At 41.1% G+C, this 21,916-nt stretch overlaps 1 protein-coding gene across 6 annotated transcripts in view; it reads right to left on the minus strand.

The window, feature by feature from the left end:
* Positions 1–2,086: 2,086 nt before the first annotated feature.
* Positions 2,087–21,916, minus strand: part of UBE3D (ubiquitin protein ligase E3D) — a 145,120-nt gene continuing 125,290 nt past the window's right edge. For all 6 annotated transcript variants that reach the window (XR_008557278.1, XM_054722386.1, XM_054722384.1 and 3 more), the window contains one exon: positions 2,087–2,609. Coding sequence is in view for 5 of the 6 variants with exons in the window: in XM_028160850.2 (XP_028016651.2) it covers positions 2,589–2,609 (21 nt within the window). In the remaining variant the exon portion in view is untranslated. The remainder of the gene's footprint in view (positions 2,610–21,916) is intronic.

A 21,916-nucleotide genomic window follows, 5' to 3' on the forward strand; every position in this document is an offset into this window, starting at 1 on the left:
CGTAGCCTTCCCTGAACCCCATCAGTCACCAAATCTTGTTTCTCAGACATATCTGCTATAGCAGTGGTTCTCAACTGGGTTGATTTCGCCGCGCAGGGCAATGTCTGCAGACACTTTTTGTTGTCACAGCTTGGGGACGGGGCTACTGGCATCTGGTGAGCTGCTGCTAAACATCCTCCAATGCACTGAAGGGGACTCGAATGCCACCCCAAAATATGCCATAAGCATTATTTTGAGCTAAAGAACTGAGAACCAGCAGAAGCAGGAAAAGCTTTTTACCGCCCCCTAACAGCCAAAAAACAAAGTATGAATTTCCCCTTTTGTAAAGTATACTTACATTTATACAGGAAATTTCCATTTGTCAAGACCACTCTGTACCAGGAAGAGAGCTACTTCTGGAGACAACTCTCACCATCTGAGAAACTCTCACCTGCACTATAAGACAACTCTTAGTAACCACACATTTCCTCCTCTCACCTTCCTATGACTTGCTTCTCCCTGCCTAGGAGCTCAAACCTCCTTTTTCTTTGTTTAGCCTATGATGGTATATAAACCTGAGTCCTCTAGTCGCTTCCTAGAGCCTCATTTCTCTTGAAACTCCTGTGCAGATGTATGTAATTAAACTTTCTTTTTCTGTTAATTTGTCTTTTTATCAGTTTGAGTTGTAAGCTCCAGCCATTGAACCTAGGAGGGTATAGGGTAAAAAATTTTTCTTCCCAACAGCACAGGACAGTCTCCCACAACAAAGAATGATCTGGCCCATTAACCAATGAATTTATATGCATGCTAGAGACCTGGTGCATGAAATTTGTGCACTGGGGGAGGTGAGGGGGCGTCCCTCAGCCCGGCCTGTGCCCTCTCACAGTCTGGGACCCCTTGCTCCTTACTGCCTGCCTGCTTGCTGCTCCTTGCTCGGCTCACTGCTCCTTAGCGCTGCTGCGGAGGCAGAAGAGGCTCCCGCCACTGCTGCAGCGCTCGCCAGCTGTAAGCCCCGCTTCTGGCCTAAGGGCGCTCCCCCTGTGGGAGTGCACTGACCACCAGGGGGCAGCTCCTGTGTTGAGCATCTGCCCCCTGGTTGTCAGTGCACATCACAGCAACTGGTCGTTCTGCTGTTTGGTCGATTTGCATATTAGCCTTTTATTATATAAGATATGCATAACCCATGAACACAGACAATAGTGCAGTGAAGGCCTGGGGGGGAAGAGAGATGGGGACTGGGAGTGGGTCAATGGGGAAAAAAAGGAAGACAGCTGTAATGCTTTCAACAATAAAGATAAATTTTTAAAAAAGAAAGCAACACTAAAAAAAATAAATAAAAGAGTTATCTAGTCCAAAATGTAACTAGAGCCCAGGTTGAGAAACCTTGCTCTCTACCAACAGAGGACAGAGAGCAATCTAAAGCATAAAAAGTCAGCATGGGGTTTGGGAGTTTAGTAGCATAAGGGAAGCCAACCAAATTCTCCTTTATGGCTGGAGTCTTGGACATATTACTAAGAACTTCAATGTTTCAAACTGTGCTTAATAAAATGACTCCACGAGATTAAACTGATGAGTTTTATTCCTATGTCAGTCCACCAGTTATGGATTTGAGTGCTGGACCACTACTTGCTGGCAGAACATGTGTTTTGGTTAAACTACAAGGAAGAAGAAGTCATGAAAGTTTCACCAAGTCACAGTGCCAGTGACCCCTGTGTTAAGTTAGGAAATTAGGGGACAGAAAACCCAGGGTTTTAAAATAAAAGCTACTGGTGGTCTGAGGACTAGGATTAAGGCTAATAGGCTCCAAAAGCAGCAAGTATAGCTGCAGACCCAGAGGCCATCCTCCTGAAGGGGGAGTGGGAAGGAGGAGCTGCCTGGCTCTGGTCCAGGCTTCCCGTGAGAATAGGCAAGTCTCCAACCTTTGCTGTAAACTCAGGAGCTGGCTGTGCTCGCTCTATCATTCTCATTCAATGACCTCGTCACCACCTGCTTGGGCACACGAGGATTTTGAAAACTTTGTACCAGGATGCCAGCGAGGTCTATATACTGATTTGCAATAATATTGGTAAAGGAAATAAAGAACAAAAGGAATACAGGCAGGTTTGCGTAAGTGGGAAAACCTTTAATTTGATAATCATTTATTCAACAAGCATTTATTTATTAAGCATCTCCTCTAAATAAGGTATGCAGAATTCGATATTTTCTTTTTAAAAAATTGTTTTAAATGAACCTGAGAAGTTCTTTGAAAGTTTATTTCCAAAGATTTATGGCAGTTAACACAATTCCAGCAGCGAAGTCCCTCTGCATTCCACTCTGGACAGACGGGTCTCCGCTAGCTCGCAGCCTTCCCGGTGGTCTGACACAGCACACATTTGAATATTCTTCTCTGTGGCAATAGAGACTGAACTTGTTCACTTATCTCAACCTGCTACGGTGACTTCCTTCACCACCTTGGTCTTTCTCAGATTTGAAGTTTAGAGAATATTTGCAGGTAACACTCAGACTCCACTGCAGTGCTCTGGCTCTTGCCTGTAATCACTGCTCACTGGGCTGACTGCTGGCCTCCCATGCGCTCCGTGCTGTGCAGAGGAATGCTTCGGCTCCCATGGTTACATCTTCAAAAAGGCCACCTGGAAAAGGAAGAAAACCCCCCAGTGCTTTACTTATCTAACATGATGAAATGGCTGATGCACATCAAATCAGAACCAGGTAAGTATGGTCAATAAGGATGCATGTTGATCTAAAAAGATTCTTTGGCCAGACATTACCATTTTATAGAAGGAGCCAATTAGTCCTTCTAAAATGAATCATAGAGTAATTTAAATGATTCACACACACTTTAAAGAAAAAATAAAAAATAAAAGCTTTAATTGACACTAAAGTTGTATTGCTGTGAAGTAACCCAGTTCTCTTTCCCATTGGTTCAAATAGCTGCTCAGACCTCCCATAAGCAGAATTCCGCGTCCTAAAGATCCCTGGGCAAGTCCAGCTCCTTGTCACTCTCAGCAATTATGCCAGCTTCTCCTCAGGTCATGCCAATGCTTTTAATCACACTTAATCATATTTATTGTGCTTGTCAGCAGCAATCAATCCTAAAACTCAGTGTTTTAAAATTTTTTAATTCATACAGGCCTACGCACAAAACATGTTCAGACTATTTAATAAGGCCCAGATCAAATGCATCTAATTTCACAATCATCCTATATAATAAGAGAGGAATATGCTAATTATCTGTTACACCGTGAGGCGTAATGACCGACCACCTAACAACCAGATCACGGATCTGCAGGAGGATGGGGCAGCAAACTACAAGCAGGCGGTGGAGAGCTGCGGGAGACGGAGAGCTACAGGAGGGGGCAGGGCAGCAAGATATGAGGGGGGAAAGGGAAGCTACAGGAGGACGGGGCAGCGGGCGGAGAGCTACAGGAGGGCTGCAGAGAGCTACTGGTGCATAGATTCGTGTGCAGGGCTACTAGTTTTAAATAACAGAGAAACCATCATAAAGTCAATCATAAATGTTTAGAAAGTTTTGGTTCAGGGGTGATAATAAATTGGGGACTGTGCCAATATCAGGCAGAGTTGGGATGTAGATCAGAGATAAAGACCGGGAAGTATGGGAGGGTTGAGAAGGTCAACCTAGGCCTTTCTGAGGGGAAAGAGTAAGCAACAGAAGTAACAGCATTCCACTCTTAGTGGTTCTTACTAGTAAGTCCCCGAACACAAAGGAGGCATGCATTTAATGACCCTTGTTAAGGTGGAAGGGAAAAGAATCATGCAGGGCAGAAAGCATCTGCTTTATGTTGAGCAATTCAGAAGGATGTTCCTCCTCATGCAGTGCTGGTAAGAAAGGAACCTGCTGAGTTTCCATATCAACTTCCTGCTGAGTCTCTATATCAAGTTCTGCAATGAGAACACCAAAGTTGAAGGAGCAGGCGAAGAAGAAAGGTTAAGATTCCTAAATAAAATGTAAACACGAACAGCTGTTACAAACCTCAATGGCTTACTGTGAAAATTAAATGAGGTAATAGTTATGAAAATGTATGTTTCTCTGTCTGGCCTCTCAGATGATAACTGATATTAGGAGTCCATAAACATTTTAGATGAGAAGGGGCTGTTCAAGAGAGACCGGCTAGGAACTTTGGGGAATGATCACAGAATTACAGGGGAAGGGAATTTAGGGGCTGTGAGTCTGACTTCTGGCTTGTGTCTATAGTGTGCCTACAAGAAGTTTACAAAGACCTTCCAAAAGAAGACAATGCCAGAAAGGTGAGGAATGAAACTAGTTATTTCATTTTTAATTCTGGAAATTGCTGTTATGAAGTATTCTAACCAGGAACTACTCAGGAGAACAATGACATTGACAAATCTATATATATAAAAGGCCAAGTGACCGACCATCTGTCTGTCCGTCCAACCAACCGACCTATCGGCCGGTACATATGACGCGCACTGGCAATTTAAAAATAAATGTTGACTCACACATGAGCGATACATATAAAGCTCTCGCTGGCGCCAATCGCACACGTGTTTCGATCTGTCATTGTCGATCGTGAATTTGGTTGACACTTCCATTATAGAGAAAGGGCAGATAGCGATATTAAAATATTTCTTCTAATTAATTTCCTTTCAATGTGCATGAATCTGTGCACTGGGGCACTAGTATCATCATAAAAGTAGTTAAGAACTTTAGCTCTGAAATCACACAGACCAGTGCTTCTCAATGTTGGGTGATTTTGTCTGCCGGGTGACATGTGGCAAGGTCTGAACATATTTTTGATTGTCACAACTTATGGGATGCTATTGGCATCTAGGGGACAGAAGATAGGGATGCTGCAACACATCCAATAATGCACAGGGCACCCCTCACCCCCAAGAACAAATTATCAGCCCCCCTCCCCCAATCAATAGTGTCAATGTTGGAAAATGCTGCAATTTAGACATAGGATTTTAGTATTAGGTCTCACATTTACTAGCTGTGTGACCTTCCACAAGTTTGTTAGCCTCTCTCAGCCTTGCTCCCATCTGCAAAATGGGAATTATAACAGGACCTACCTGGAACTTGTAAAACCATTTACATGAAGCCTATTTTGACTCCTCTCATCCTCAGCACAGTCCCCGTGACTTAAATAAAGCAGGCATTTGACCTTGCTGTACAAGCTCAGAAACAAGCTCAGAAAAATTCAGTGACTTGCTCAGGATACAAAGCTATGAAGTATCAAGGATGGGCTTAGGAAGAAACTTCGATTACTAATCTATGCTTTTTCCACTGTAATTTGACAGATGAATGAGATAAAACTGCAGAGGTTTAGGGACCGTTAATCTTCATTGTTGCTTCAAATACCAAAGATGTATTTTCTTTTACATGCCTGTGACTATGAACTCAAGGTGGAGAACAAATACATAAAAGGCTGAGCTGACCAAAGTAAGTAACCAGAAATGGAGGCCCCTCAGAAAAGAAAACTTTTAAAATTCGACCTAATATGTCTTTTTTCATCCCTGGTTTTTATAGTTCCACCTGCCAAGCACATTCTGTATTTTTTGTAGGACACAATTACAAGAATTTGCAATCACCCTTGGGAACAGATAATGTACGATGCATTTTAGTGTCTTTTTATTTAAAACACTGTGGGTTATCATTTCAAATGCTGATTTTGTATTCCTAGCTTTTAACCATGACAGGAAAAGCTGCTTTCCCTAACTGCCATTTATTTTAAGAGAAGATAATTTTATTTGTTCCACGACACTGAGAAAAATCTCTATATTTCACTTTTTTTTTTATTTATTCCCTAAAGCAAAAGTTTTAAAGCTTTTCAGAGGATATCAGTACAGTTACAGCTTCAGGCCCCATTGTTACATTTCTAAAATATACAGCTACAAAAGTATAAGTAATTATGAAACACTAGGGAAGACAGGACTCTTTCATGTTGGCTGTGAGGTCTGACCCCGCCGTGTTCCCTGAATTTGGACCCTTGGGAATGGAAAGGATGAGAGAGTGAAGACATCTAAATAAAGGTCTCTGCTTTGAGTCACCATCTACAATCTTCTTAAACCACAATAGACAGGGCCAGGCCGATGGAACAGCTGCCCAAATGTTAAGTTTAGAATGCTTCAATACGTTTATGTTAAACACATTTTGATGTTCTCTTATCTTCGTTAACAAATGTATATTATGAAATTCTATTCCTCAGCACAGATTTAGAATTTCAATCAATAGAAAGGTACGCCGTCAAGGCAGGCTGCGGAAGATAAAATTAGCCTTTTATAAAAAGCTACATAACCATTTTAGGGTGTGCTAAATAAGACAGATATAATTGTGAAATACTGGAAAATGTGAGCTTCGTAATAATTACAGACTCTAGAAAAGACTCTTTAGAATAAGTAGCACAACCATAGACAACTGTTCCTCTTAAAGGGTACTGTAGACTTTAAAAAGTAGGTATTTAAAACTATGCTTTAAATATGTACTGTTGTCTAAGCATGGCTCATGTTCAGTTATGTTCTGCAATAGGAAAAGAGAGTGTGCACTTTATATTATAAACTAAAGTTTCTAGGATCAATCTTCATTTACAAAATAAAATTAATATGAAAATACAAATTAGTTTCAACCTTTATCTTGTATCTAAGCCATGGATGCACTCTGATGATTCCCATGTAAATAAATCACGCAGATAAAAATATAAAAATAAAATAATTTTGTCAAGCATTTATAAATTTGGCATCTTAAGTAACACTGGGATTAAGCTATTTTGACTCACTAACTCAGCACTACTCAGGCCCATGCTGACGACCCCTGGACTGAACTTTCTGAGGTGGATAAACAATGTAAGATGTTGCTGTCTCGGGCAGGCAGGCTGGCTTCACTCACTCAGTTCACCCAACAGTGAGTACCTTCTACATGCTGAAGCCTGTCCCACCACAGAGCACACTGAGAAGGCTTTCCCTCAAGGTGCTAACATACACGCGGGCAGGCAGTCCAGTAAAGAGATGATTCTAATTAGATGCCACGAGTTTAAGATGCCTTATGCCTGCTGGCAGGAAAGAGGCTAACCTTGAGTTAGGAAAGGAAGTGAGATTTCAGAGCCAGTATCCTGAAAAAGGTAGTTATGACTCTACTGCTAATACTACTAATACTGGTTGGCAAGGAGAGACAATAAAACAGGGTGGCAGGTACTTTTTCCCGGCAAGTGAGGCTGGCGTGCTAAATGAATTAGCAGCAAAGAGGAAGGGTGGAACCAAAGATGTGAGAAGCTATACAGTGAGGGAGAAACTTAAACTGACAGTTGTGTGCATACTTAACCGCGGGCAGAAATGCGGCACGAAGAGAACATCAGTGCTGCCTCCCCAGCCCCCCGACTCCAGAGTTCCTGCACGAGTCCTGTAAGAGCCTTTAGGAAGCAGGAGAGAAAGAAGTAAGGTGGCTGACTACAAATTAATTTCAACCTTTACCTGTATTTAAGCCATGGATGCACTGTGATGATTCACGTGTAAATAAAACGCCTGTTGGTTTTCATCTTCCTGGGAACCAGCTAAACTAAGCACAATTATGTTTGCTAGCGGACATCCAGGTCAAAAGCCAGCGGTGGGCGAAGAGCCAGCAGAGATATGTGTGTGTGGGGGAGAAAGACAAGAGGATGTTAGCCTCTTTATCTCTAGACGGGGCTGAAAATGTGGAAAAATGCCACCGTCACTGGGTCTTGATCCTATTCTTCAACAAAGCATTTAAGTTCTAGACATAAGCTTCTCATCACTTCTTTCAGCATAAATGGATCATGGAAAGGAATGTGGGCGCTGGATGGTGCTGTTGTAGTGAATAGGCAGGCCTGGTGCGATCACCGAAACTCCCAAGTACATGGAGCAAACCCAGTAACTTCGCTAATGACGGCGAGCCCGTGGGGGAATGTTTATATGGCATCCGTCTTTAGGTGTTACATAAAAACACACTGCCTCAAGCACAACACATACTTGGTAAAGGAAATAATTCTATTTATGAGTGGGTGTTAAAACGCACACTATCATACAGTGCTACCACAATAAATACACTGTCACTCATAAATCACAATGTCCTTTTAATAACTCGTCATTCCCAGGGAATGTCTTCATGCGGGAGCTTGGCAGAGGGAACGGCAGCACCACAGCTCGGGACGAGGAGGGTGTTTTGAAAATCAGCACTGCCCGGCCCTTCTGGCGACAGGTCTCCGCTCCGACCAAGGAAGTTTATTCAGAAACAGACTTACCAGAGTTCAGAAATGAAGAGGTGTTTTCCTACAGTATCAACTGATTGAAAAGTTTAGCAGCAAAACTGTTTTAATAAACAATATTCCAAGGAAGCTTTGCTCACGCTTATCTATCTTAAGGTTGGGAAGCAGGGATGTTGAAGAAGACAGTATGTTTGGGATGTCAGTGCAATCTGAGAATCCAGGAGGGGACATGAACCCACAGCTTTCCATAACAGATGAATGAATTTTGTCATCTAAACAGATTTATTTCACTGATATTTTTAAATTTCTATTTTAGTTGCAAATAGTAATTCTTCTAACAGAGACATAACCAAGGAAGAATCTTGCTTCATTCAGATAAAGACTTTCTTTCTGCCTCCCTGTCAAGGACGGAGGAGGGACTAGCTGGTGAGGTTGTGGCTGTGAATCCCAGTTAGCCGTGGGGGAAGTGCCATGAAAACATTACACAGGCAGCAACGAGAGGCTGTAACGAGTGGTCCAGGGCCAGGACTATTCAGTGCGTGAGTGCAGAGCTCTGTCAGCCAGGAAGAATGGCAAAGGTGATCAACCACACTTTTTAGGGGAAAGGGCGAAGGAGGGTCATAGCTGCTCCTGCAAACTGTCCCAGACAATTTTATCTCATACCTGAACAGACTAACTTTGCTGGTTGATATTCAACAAGTTCTTTACTGCAATGATTGCAACTTAGAGAAACACTTACTGTGCAATTAAGACTTATTTGCTTACAGAAATGAAGATTTGTATTGTTCACTGTATTTTGTTTGTTATAAATGTTTTATGAATATATGAATTATAGACAAAATTAGTAAACACAGAAAAGCACATAAAAAAGAAAAAGAAAAACTTAGAAACTCCATTACTCAGAAATAACAACTATTAATACTTGGGGTATATCTTTCTAGACTTTTACTTTCTATGTATAACTGAACATTTCTATAGAAGCTGTTCTGTAATGTATAGCTTCTTGTTAACCTAATAATATGTTGGGATAATCTTCCCGTGACAATGAATATTCTTCTATGATTTTTTTAATGGAAAGCAAATTTAAGTTTTTCGGGGGGAGAAGGTGGTGCTGACTGTTGGGCCCAAAGCACACTTTAGTGTAATCTGGCCTGGTGGTTTTCATGGACATTTCCTGCCATGTCACTGCATCACCTGGGAATTTGCTAGGCAAATCCTGTGCCTGCTCTAGCCCTGCTCAATCAGAAACTCTAGGGGTGGAGCCCAGCAACTGGTGTCTTAATAGATCCCTTAGGTCAGTGGTCGGCAAACTGTGGCTCTCGAGCCACATGCGGCTCGTGAGCCGCGGTTTACCGCTCTGTTGACTAATGAGTTTGCCGACCACTGCCTTAGGTGATTCTATTTCATGCTAGAGTTTGAGAGCCAACCATTTGATAGAGCTGAGCAAACTTAGAGAAGGTAACTGACTTATTTACAGTAACACAGCTGATAAGAAGAGAGGCTCAACCGTAGGCCTTCTAACTCCTAACTCAGCGATTTGATTTCTAGACCAGGGCAAACTGAAGGCCCAGAAAGAAACAAATGATCTCCAGCCCTGTTTCCTGATATTGATCAAGGAGGCTGAGCCCAACATCTACCAAGGGAGAGCTGAGTCCTCTTTGATAGTTACCTAGAGACTGAAGGGGCCAAATAGCAAACTGACCTATAGTACAGAGTTAGCCTGTTAAGAGTTAAGTGAATGAATTTTGTTTGGGGGAAGGGGCTGGGAAGGGTGGAGACAGGGAGTAGATAAGTCCTGATGTGGTTTTCTTTTCTAAAATTAGTTACTTCATGTGTGTTTTCCCGGCAAAATTATTTGATTAATTCTGGTAAAGAAAACTGTCATTAATTTGACTTCAAAATAATGCTCCCATGATGGCACCAAAAACTGGCAAAGAAACCAAATCTCCTAAACATTGCTTGGGGGAATATAAAATGGTATAGACCAGGGATGGCGAACCTATGACACGCATGTCAGCACTGACACACGTAGCCATTTCTGATGACACGCGGCTGCTGAGACGGCCGCATGCCGAGGATGAAACATTTGCTGCTCCTGAGGATGAAACATTTGCGAAATAATGTTTTTTCCTCAAAGCGACACACTACCCGAGTTATGCTCAGTTTTTTGGCGGAGTTTGACACACCAAGCTCAAAAGGTTGCCCATCACTGGTATAGACATTCTAGGAAACAGTTTGGCAGTTTCTTTTAAAAATAAACATACGGTTACTATATGACCCAGCAATTGCAGCCTTGGACATTTATTCCAGAGGTGAAATCTTTATGTTCACAGGAATACCTGTACACAAATGTTCATGGCAGCATTATTTTAATAGCCAAAAACTGGAATCAGCCCAGGTGAGCAGTTAAACAGTGGTACATCCGTACCATAGAATACTATTCCGTAATAACCAACAGCGAATTGTTGATACGTGCAGCAACTTGGAAGCCATCTCCAGGGAACTAGGCTAAATTTAAAAAGCAGTCTCAAAAGGTTCCATACGGTATAATTCCATTTATATGACATTTGTGAAATGACTAAACTTCCCAAATAGAGGACAAGGTAGTGGCTGCCAAGGGTGAGGGACGGTGGGGAGGGGAGAGAGGGTGTGATTATAAAAGGGCACCTGGAGGGATCCTCGTACGGATGGAACTAGTAGTGTCTTGATTGTGGTGGGAGAAACACAAACATGCACAGGTGATACAATCTCAGAACTTCACACTCTCGTGCACACATATACACACAAATAAGTGTAAGTAAAACCAGGAAATGTGAGTAAGGTGGGAGGCACTGTACCATGTCAATGCCCTGGCTATGGGATTGTACTATATAGTTCTGCAAAAATGTTACCACCAGGAGAAACTGGGCAAAGTATACAAGGGATGTTTTGTATTATTTCTCATAATCACAAGCAAATATACAACTATGTCAATAAAAATTTCAACTAAAAACCATGCCACAATACTTGGCAAATGATCTTGTCTAGCTTACTTCAATCCAGTTATCTCTAGATGCAGCTTTGAGATGCATTCTTTTTTAAAATTTCCCTGTATTGTTGAAAGTATTACAAATGTCCCCCTTTTTTTTATTCCCCATTGGCCCCCTCCTCCCCGCACTGCCCCTCCTAGGCCTTCATCACTATTGTCTGTGTCCATGGGCTAGGCATATATGCATATAAACTCCCCAGGTAATCTCTCCCCACCCCTCCTGACCTCCACTTAAGTCTTGCTCACGTTGACATTCTGGTCAATATATCACTGAGATCCCATCTCCCTCAGTGGGATGACCTGAGTAAGCCAGTAAGTTAATTTTGGAATAAGCCCTGAAGCAGGTGGCTATAGTGAGATAGCCCCATTATATTTACCAGGGGTCGGGCTAACAGCAAGGCATTAAAAATGTCGGTTACACACAACAGCACCTTAATTCTTAGGTTCTACATGAAGTACTTATTCTAAATAGTCTGCTAAGCATACCTTTTTTGCTTTTTTATTGTCATGAAGTAAATAATGAGAAAAGATTCTGGCTTTTTAAAAAACCGAAATGCCATAGGCAAATTTCCAGACACATACATAATAGGCACTCAATATGTATTTTTTCAGACTGAATACATTAGACTAAAACTATAATTTTAATCTTGAAAGTCTATTACCTTATAAAAGACTCGGGGAAAAAGGAAAAAATAAATATATGCTATACTATTCTAACAAAATTATGACTTGGGTCTATTTTTATTTAGCTTTAAGATACATTTTGTCATTAATTATGTTTTGTACATATTTTTAATATCATAAACATTTTTACGTGCCTCTCAATAGTCTTTATTTTTAGTTTAAAAGCTGAAAAATAGTCGTTCATAGCTTAATCCATTATAAACATAAGTTGCTCTTAGGTTTGTTAAGATCCTAAGTAATAATAAAATAATTATTGTCACGTTTAAAAATTTTATCCATATTTTAGAATATTCCCTAAGGATAGTCATAGAGTTCTAGAAATGGAATTATTAGACTTAAAGATATGAATATTATTATAATTTAGTGCATATTTTTCCCAATGAGCAGTACCCACTGGCAATGGTGCCAGCATTAAGTCTTTCTTTTAAAATTAGTGCTAATTTAATAAAAGAAAAATAACCTTTCAATGCTTTTTAAACTTATTTAATTGCTATGAGTTTAAACATTCTCCCAAATGTTCATTTGTAACTGTTTTTCTTGTGAATTGGTTGTGAGTTCATGTCCTTTTTCTGTGGCTACCAACAGGGGGTTTAATTTTTTTTTAATAGTCTGTATAAGCTCTTCAGTGAGTGTTAATGTGTTTTATGCAATGAAGAAATTAAGTGCCAGGCATGGGCTCATCTCACTAATTCCTTACAAAATCCACTTGAAGTAAAAATCTACTAGTAAATTAATTATGTCCCCAAAATATAAATGAGGAACCAAGGTTCAGAAAAATCCAGTAACTTTTGCTCGTTGCTGCAAGCTAGTAAGACCAGGCTGGGTTTGCAACCAGGTCTTTGTTTCTGAGCCTCGTGTTCATTCCATCATAAATGCTCCCTTCCATCTAATTAGGGAGAGAGAGATAATTGCTATAGTAACTCTAACTTAAGAAAGAATCCATACTACCATTCCAATTTTAAGCCAGATTTAGTAGCCGTTGGAATGATGCAGGCTCTCTATTTTTAAAGAAGAAAGTAGATTATTTCTTTTGGATTAGATGAAAGAAGGAGAGAGAAGACAGAATGACAAATTAAAGCCCCTCCTGTAATGAGAGAGTAATTCTTTGATTAGAAGAGAAAACTTCTGGCAAACGAGGAGAACCAACAAGATGGATGAGAAAGTGGCCTGAAATCTCAGAAAGGAATTTCTGCCCATAAGTTTAGAAAGCAGGATGAATCATACTAGTCTAGTTTAGTCAGTTCAGTAAAAAAGATTATGATTTGGAATAATTAAATAACGGTTAAGGACCGGTGAGAAGGGGATCACATTATAACCAGATGCTTATTTTCCTTAACCATTACTACTTCGGCATTAATTTGAAAATATAATATTTTAAAACATGCAAATTTTCAAAGGAAAACGTGCTAATATATCCATGTTTAAATAAACACCATTTATTTCTTAAGGCAGTTATTTGGAGTTGTGGGAAATAAACAGTGATCATAAAACTGTAATTAATCTATTTTAAAGATGGGATAGAGACTGGCTTATGCGGATTTAAAACTACAAAATGAAATGAAAATAAATGCTGGTACTGACCGAGAGGAACACAGTGAAAAGGACAATGCTGCGTGACGTTTTCCACGAGCCTCAGCTTTTCACTTGAAGCCACAGGGAAAGCCAAGAGGGGCTCCTTCCACAGAACTGCGGATGGAGTTTCCTGAAGTCGGGAACCGCTCAGGGTGTGGGACTAGGAAAGGGCACACAGCCATCAGGCTCTCATTGTTCAGGGTGGTAGGTTTACACTCACATCTAAGCTCCATGGGAAGCCAGAAGAAACCTGGTGGATGCTAGGAAAGTGCAGAAAGGGGCACTGTACAGAAAGACAGGAAAGCTGGGGGTAAAGTTTACGGAACAGAGAGACGTGAAAACAGATTTGTGTGAGGAAACAACACTGTACACAGACAATAGGAGAGGAAAGACCCAGGCTCTGGACTAAGGGGGGAGCTGAGACTGAGTCCCCTCCCTAATGCCTACAAGCTGAATGACCACAGAGAGCCTCAGTGATAAAGCAGGCAAATGGATCAGCAGGCCTGGGACAGCTGAGGCCCCAAATAAATGGAAGAGCTTATTAGTACAACTATACCTAAATATTTTATGTAAATGTTGCTACAGATGCATCTTTTTTTCTATCAGCTGTTCATGAATGAACCTTGTTTAATTATTTTTAAAGGAGGAAGCACAAATGGCTGGTATGTACTGAAAACACAGATATTGCATCTGAGAACAAACTGCAAACCTATAGTATCAGCAGATGTAAGAATGCAGATGGCTTAGTGTAAAATATCACCTGCTATTTGAAACACAACTCCAGGCCCAAAGGTTACTAATGGATAGTGTAGGGGCCTCTGAGGGTGGGTAAGATGTAGCACTCCAACAAATTCAAACCAGAACATCCTTGGTTACTTACATAATTCACTCCTTAGAAATTCAGGTCTGAATCCAGAATTGCTGTCTAAACCATGAGTTTTTAAGACATGAGCTATTTGGCTGAATTTGCAATGATTGGGCCCTTCATAAATACAACCAACTTGTATCATAACATTAATTAGAAAGAAGAGTCTGACTGATTATTCATCAAGACACTGTAAAACGGTAGGAATGAATAGACCAGGATAGGTTCAACCTACAACCGCTCAATCATTAGTGAATTACTATGGGGACAGGACTTTTCTAGCTATTGCAGCATTGGATACTTGGAAATGACCAAAGATCAACTATATTGTATTGGGAAACACCAGCCTCCTTTAAAATCAGCTAACGGCCATAAAATGCTGGCCTCCGGTTCACTCTGAAGCCAGGATATGGCCATCTTTCCACAGAAGTGCAAGTTCTGGGAGTTGGCATCACTGATGGACAGAAGAACCTGCAAACTTCAATGCCAGTCAGAGCTGGCAAGCTAGAGAGATGAAAGAGGCAGCCTGGCTCAGGGGAAAGAACACTCGTGTTTTCCAGAGACCACATGGCAGGTAACCCAGCCCTCATGCCTTAGTCTCTTCATCCGTAACATGGGGGCTTCCAGCTTCCTCAACTTGGTCAAGGTTTGTATCAGGTTCACCGGCGTCTGTGACTGGTCCCAAGTAGGCTTTCTCTTCCCCACACCACGTCCGGGAAAGCTTCCTTAGCCAAAAGCATTCCTCCACCTGCCTAAATGGGGTCTGAAACTCATGACTGGTGAGCTGCAAAACTGACATTAAATTCTAAGGTCCTTTATAGCAAAATGTGAAATAATTCCTTCAGGATTAGAGAAGTTCTGAGAGGAGACACAGAAACATACGCTTTGATCTGACAAGAGTAAGGACTACATCTTTTCCAAGTTATAAAGCCATGAGGAAAGTACACTACGTTTTGATGGAGAGGGGAGAACATTTTGAAACTCATATTGTTTTAGGTGTCTTTAACACACTTAATTGCTAACAGGCTCTGAGCATAAACAAGTGTTCTATTGAGTCTGCTGTGCTCAGCACTATTCCATTCTGTATACTTAAAGATAAGGCCTACAGACACGTTTGAGCAATGTTCTCTATTTTCCATTTATTTAGGGGTAAAACATTTCTTTGAAAGGAAAAAGAAGTTTTTAATAATGTCCCCAAATTTACTTGAGGTCTTCATCTGTTGAGGTATGAGAGATGAATGGAAAATGAATGAAAAAGGTTCCCATTGGGGAGGTCCCTCAAGTAAGGAATTTTGGACAACCAAGACCCAGTATGAGATAAGCAGATACAATTTCATTCCTTTCTCAAGAATCCTAGGTTGATAGCATTAGTGTGATGGTAATAAAAGAGTGTGGAGAGGAAGACGTTGGGGGCAGGTGGGATCAGTGGGATACTCGTCTTTCCATTCTGACAAACCTATAAAGAAACCCAGCAAGACAGGGCTCCCCACTTAAGTCCAGTGACCCCCAGCAGGTTCGGACCTCTGCCAGCTAACCCATGCCACTAACCATCTGCAGATCACTTGACTGTTTTTTGTTAGGTTTTAAAACATAAAATCTTCAAATACTAATGTATCCCCTAGTAAAGAGAATCCTATATAATAAAAGTGTAATGTGCAAATTGAATGAATGGCCGAACGACCGGTGGGTGGGGGGCGGGGCCGGCGAGCAGGCAGCATCAGGTCAGCCAAGGCCCGTGCCAATGGGCAGAGGGAGGGGACAGTGATGGGGGGTGGGGGGTGACGATCAGCAGCGGTGGAGGGGCGATGGGGTGGGGGGGAAGGGCAGCCACATCCCGATGGGCCTGTAGGTCACCTCCCACAGAGGGTGGCCAGACTGCTGCTTAGTCCCGATTCCCGATCCCCGGAGGGAGTGGGCCTAAGCTATCAGTGGGACATCCCCTGAGGGCTCCTGGACTGTGAGAGGGCACAGGCCGGGCTGAGGGTCCCCCCTCCTGCCCCCCGAGGGCACGAATTTTCATGCACCAGGCCTCTAGTAGTATAATAAAACAGGAGTTATTTCCTTTCAATTCCAGTGGAAAAGGAAGGGACTCAGGAGCTTTCTTTGCTCTTAGCTTCTGTCCAACAAAATAATTTGTTAATAATGTGGTCTTTTTCTAACATACCCTCTTTAGCTAACTAGACAAAGACCCTCCCCCCTTTGAGTAGTTTAGGACCTGGCTTTTGAACAGGATCTGAGGGTACGTGAAACAGGGTGCTTTCTCACTGCACTTTGAAAAGGGAACATGGTGATCCCAAGAGGGTAGTGGCTTGTATGTGTATGCATGACATCGCATGTCCAAAGAGCTTTATAAGCAGAAAGGCCGTCACTAGTTGTGATCTCCAAGTACCATTCCCCACTACAGGAACCAGGCTCTACGGGAAAATTGGTGATTCTGGGTATGAGATGAGGCTGAATCCTGTCATACCAAAAGGGAAAGAAAGATAAAACTATTTCAAACTGATCATGTGATCAGGACTTAGGCTCTAAGTGGAAGAGCTTCTCACTGACAAAGATGGGTGATGTAATAAGCATCAGTAAGAATGATGACTGTAGTGGATTAAAGCACACCATATATGTTTTAAATCTATGAGCTCAGAATGACACTCAATACAGTCAGCATATTCCAGTCTATGAAAAACCCTACTGTACAAAAGATCTGATTTCTTCAAAACATAAATATCAAAGGGAGAAAAGAGGAACTTATGATTTAAAAGAAACTTAAAAGATACATGAATTAATCCAAATACTTGGTCCATATTGGATTGTGTTAAAATTTTTTATGAGCTTGTTGGGGAAATCTGATTACCGACTGGATATTTTTATGTTAAGAAATTATTATTATTAATATTTTAGATGTGATCATGGCACTATGTTTTTATTTTTATAGTAGTCTTTCTCTTTTAGCGATACATGCTGAATTTTATATATACCTACACTAATAATAGGTCTAGGGGTTTGTTTCAAAAGAGTTCTGTGTCAGGGGTTTGGATAGCCATGAGTTTGTAATTATTGTTTCTAGGTAATAATTGTGGATTTATCTGTTAATATTTGAAATTTTTCATAAGTTAAAACCACACACACACAAAAGGTTAAGTGCCCTGCAGATGGCTAGTGGCATGGGTTAGCTGGCAGAGGTCCGAACCTGCTGGGGTCACTGGACTTACTAGTAAGTGGGGAGCCCTGTCTTGCTGGGTTTCTTTATAGGTTTGTCAGAATGGAAAGACGAGTATCCCACTGATCCCACCTGCCCCCAACGTCTTCCTCTCCACACTCTTTTATTACCATCACACTAATGCTATCAACCTAGGATTCTTGAGAAAGGAATGAAATTGTATCTGCTTATCTCATACTGGGTCTTGGTTGTCCAAAATTCCTTACTTGAAGGACCTCCCCAATGGGAACCTTTTTCATTTATTTCTCATTCATTTCTCATACCTCAACAGATGAAGACCTCAAGTAAATTTGGGGACATTATTAAAAACTTCTTTTTCCTTTCAAAGAAATGTTTTACCCCTAAATAAATGGAAAATAGAGAACATTGCTCAAACGTGTCTGTAGGCCTTATCTTTAAGTATACAGAATGGAATAGTGCTGAGCACAGCAGACTCAATAGAACACTTGTTTATGCTCAGAGCCTGTGAGCAATTAAGTGTGTTAAAGACCCCTAAAACAATATATGAGTTTCAAAATGTTCTCCCCTCTCCATCAAAAAGTAGTGTACTTTTCTCATGGCTTTATAACTTGGAAAAGATGTAGTCCTTACTCTTGTCAGATCAAAGCGTATGTTTCTGTGTCTCCTCTCAGAACTTCTCTAATCCTGAAGGAATTATTTCACATTTTGCTATAAAGGACCCTAGAATTTAATGTCAGTTTTGCAGCTCACCAGTCATGAGTTTCAGACCCCATTTAGGCAGGTGGAGGAATGCTTTTGGCTAAGGAAGCTTTCCCGGACGTGGTGTGGGGAAGAGAAAGCCTACTTGGGACCAGTCACAGACGCCGGTGAACCTGATACAAACCTTGACCAAGCTGAGGAAGCCGGAAGCCCCCATGTTACGGATGAAGAGACTAAGGCATGAGGGCTGGGTTACCTGCCATGTGGTCTCTGGAAAACACGAGTGTTCTTTCCCCTGAGCCAGGCTGCCTCTTTCATCTCTCTAGCTTGCCAGCTCTGACTGGCATTGAAGTTTGCAGGTTCTTCTGTCCATCAGTGATGCCAACTCCCAGAACTTGCACTTCTGTGGAAAGATGGCCATATCCTGGCTTCAGAGTGAACCGGAGGCCAGCATTTTATGGCCGTTAGCTGATTTTAAAGGAGGCTGGTGTTTCCCAATACAATATAGTTGATCTTTGGTCATTTCCAAGTATCCAATGCTACAATAGCTAGAAAAGTCCTGTCCCCATAGTAATTCACTAATGATTGAGAGGTTATAGGTTGAATTTATATCCATCCATTCATTCCCACTGTTTTAAAGTGTCTTGATGAAAAATCAGTCAGACTCTTCTTTCTAGTTAAAGTTGTGATACGAGTTGAATGTATTTATGAAGGGCCCAATCATTGCAAATTCAGCCAAATAGTCTCATATTTTAAAAATCCATTGTTCAGACATTAATTCTGGATTCAGACCTGAATTTCTAAGCGGGGGGAGAGGGGGGGCGGATTATCTCAGTAACCAAGGATGTTCTGGTTTGAACCTGCACGTTATACAGCTTCAAAGGCTTACACTGTCTGTTAGTAACCACTGGGCTTGGAGCTATCATCTTTTTTTCTTTTAAATCCTCACTGGATTATATGTTTTTATTGATTTATTGAGAGAGAAACATCAGTTTACTCCTGTAGACATCTGGACCAGGAATCGAACCTGCAACCTTTTGGTGTACAGGACGAAGCTCCAATGGTATCACCTGGCCAGGGCTATTTTTAAAAAAAATTTTCTTTTATTTTTTCCAGTAGCAGGCGATATTTTACACTGTACCATCTACATTCTTATTTTTGCAAACACTATAGATCAGGGGTCCTCAAACTTTTTAAACAGGGGGCCAGTTCACTGTCCCTCAGACCGTTGGAGGGCCGGACTATAGTTTAAAAAAAACTATGAACAAATTCCTATGCACATTGCACATATCTTATTTTGAAGTAAAAAAACAAAACAGCAAAAAAACCTGCATGTGGCCCGCGGGCCGTAGTTTGAGGACGCCTGCTATAGATTTTTAGCTTCCGTTATCAGAACTTAGATGGGAAAAGAAATCTTTCTAAATGGACAATTTAGTTTTTTTTAAACTATGGAAAGACATTTCTGTGTGAGTAAAAGAAACATGGTTCTGGAACAAGGCTCACTAGAAACTCCCCTGGGCATGGAATTATAAAGGTGACTCACTGCCTCCTGGGGGACAGGTCCCTGCTCTTAATTTGTTTGTCAAAGCTGTGGAAGGAAGAGGTAGGGCCGATGGTTATGTATAGCCTGTGGACATTGGAAGGCTAGCCCAAATAAAAGTAGTTTTGTGTATTTGTCCGGCTGGTTAGGAGGAGTATTTCTAACCTCACTTAAGGAAAATACGCTATTACCTCACAGTCTGTTTGGAAACAGAGAAGAAAACAATGAAAAGAAGGGCATGTTTCCTAGCAGTTTTAATTACTTAAACCACATTTATTCAGTTGCCAAAAGGTTTCTTAGTCCCTAAGGTTTAGGCAGCAGGTTCTTGTAAACCGTGAACCTGTTTTGGGGGGCTTGAGGATACAGATGTCATGGGAACCTCTACGTATCAACCATAAAGGACTTAGACATATCACAAAAGAAGACAAATGACCAAAACCACCTCAAAGATGCTCACTATCCTTTGTCATCAGGGAAATGCAAACAAAAATCACAATGAGGTACCCACCAGAATAGGTTAAATAAAAAAGATTGATAACACCAAATGGTGATGGTGTTGATGGTGATGTGGATCAACTGCAATGCTCATACATAACTGAGTATGTGGGAGTGTAAAATGGCATAACACTTTGCAGAAGTGGTTATATTTACACAATGGAATACTATACAGTCATAAAAAAGAAGGATCTCTTACCCTTTGAGACAACATGGAGGGACCTGGAGAATATTACGCTAAGTGAAATAAGCCAGTCAGAGAAAGAAAAATTTCACATGGTCTCACTTATATGTGGAATCTAATGAACAAAATGAACTGACAAACAAAATAGGTACAGAGACATGGAAGCATGCAACAGACTGGGGCAGGGTCAAGAAGAGACACAGACAATAGTGCGGTGAAGGACTGGGGAGGGGTGAGAGTGGGAAGGAGAGGGTCAATGGGAGGTGGGGAAGCAAAGGGACATCTGTATACTTTCAACAATAAAGATAAATTTTTTAAAAAAGGTTAAACATACATGTACCCTACAGCCCAGCAATTCCATTCCTAGATATTTACTGAGAGAAATGGAAACATGTCCACAAAAAGACTTTACCAGAATATTTAGAGCAGCTTTATTCCAAATAGCCCTATATCAGAAATAACGTAAGTATCCATAATAGTCAAATGTATTAGCAAATTGTGGTATATTCATAAAATGGAACACTACTCTGCAATTAAATGTAATAACATGGAAAAATCACAAACACATCATGTTAAGTGAAAGAGAACAGACAAAAAAAAAAAAGAGTACACAGTGTATGATTTTAATTTACACAAAGTTCAAATATAGGCAAAATGAATCTATGATGACAGAAATTAGAGACAGTGGTTTGGGGGATTAGCAAAAAGACTCGAAGGGAACTTTCTGGAGGAATGGATATGGTTTGTATCTTCTTTTTGGATGGTAGTTACATGAGCACATATCAGTGGTTCTCAACCAGGAGTGATTCTGCTTCCCAGGGGACACTTGGCAATGGCTGGAGTCACTTTTGATCGTCACAACTAGAGGATGCTACTGGCATCCCATGGATAGAGGCCAGGGATGAACAGGGCAGCTCACCACAGCAAAGAATTACCTAGTCCAAATGTCAATAGTGGTGAGGCTGTATATACTAAGTGTGTATATACTAAGTGTATATACAATTGTCAAAACTCATCCAAATGGACAATTAAGTTCTGCACATTTTATTGAATGTTAATTATTACAAAAAGAAAGAAAAAGAATTCAACAGCTCCTCTCTTCTTCCCAAGTAGAGTTTAAAAAGAAGAGTGGAAAAAAGAGAAACTGTTTCGTATTTCAATTATATGAGTTCAACTGCTTAATAAACGCATTTCATACCCAAATCATGCTCAATTATTTATTAAAATAAAATATATTTGGGAAACTTCCAGTCTTTGGTTCTCCATGTTGGAGCTTAGAAGTTGCCACTCCATCCTAATAAGTAAGAAGCTGAACAGACTGAAAAACCATCTCTTCTTGGATCCATCAGAGAGGCAGACACAGGGTAAACCAGGGCTGGAGAGACAGGAGAATACCGGGAATCGCTGCTTACAGGAGCTGAGCTTTATGAGCAGAATCCCCGTGAGAACTAGTGGCAGGGTGGAAACCCCAAACTGTAACTGGGGAATTGCTGGAGC

Source organism: Eptesicus fuscus, chromosome 10, assembly GCF_027574615.1.
Source record: "Eptesicus fuscus isolate TK198812 chromosome 10, DD_ASM_mEF_20220401, whole genome shotgun sequence".
Taxonomy (NCBI): Eukaryota; Metazoa; Chordata; class Mammalia; order Chiroptera; family Vespertilionidae; genus Eptesicus; species Eptesicus fuscus.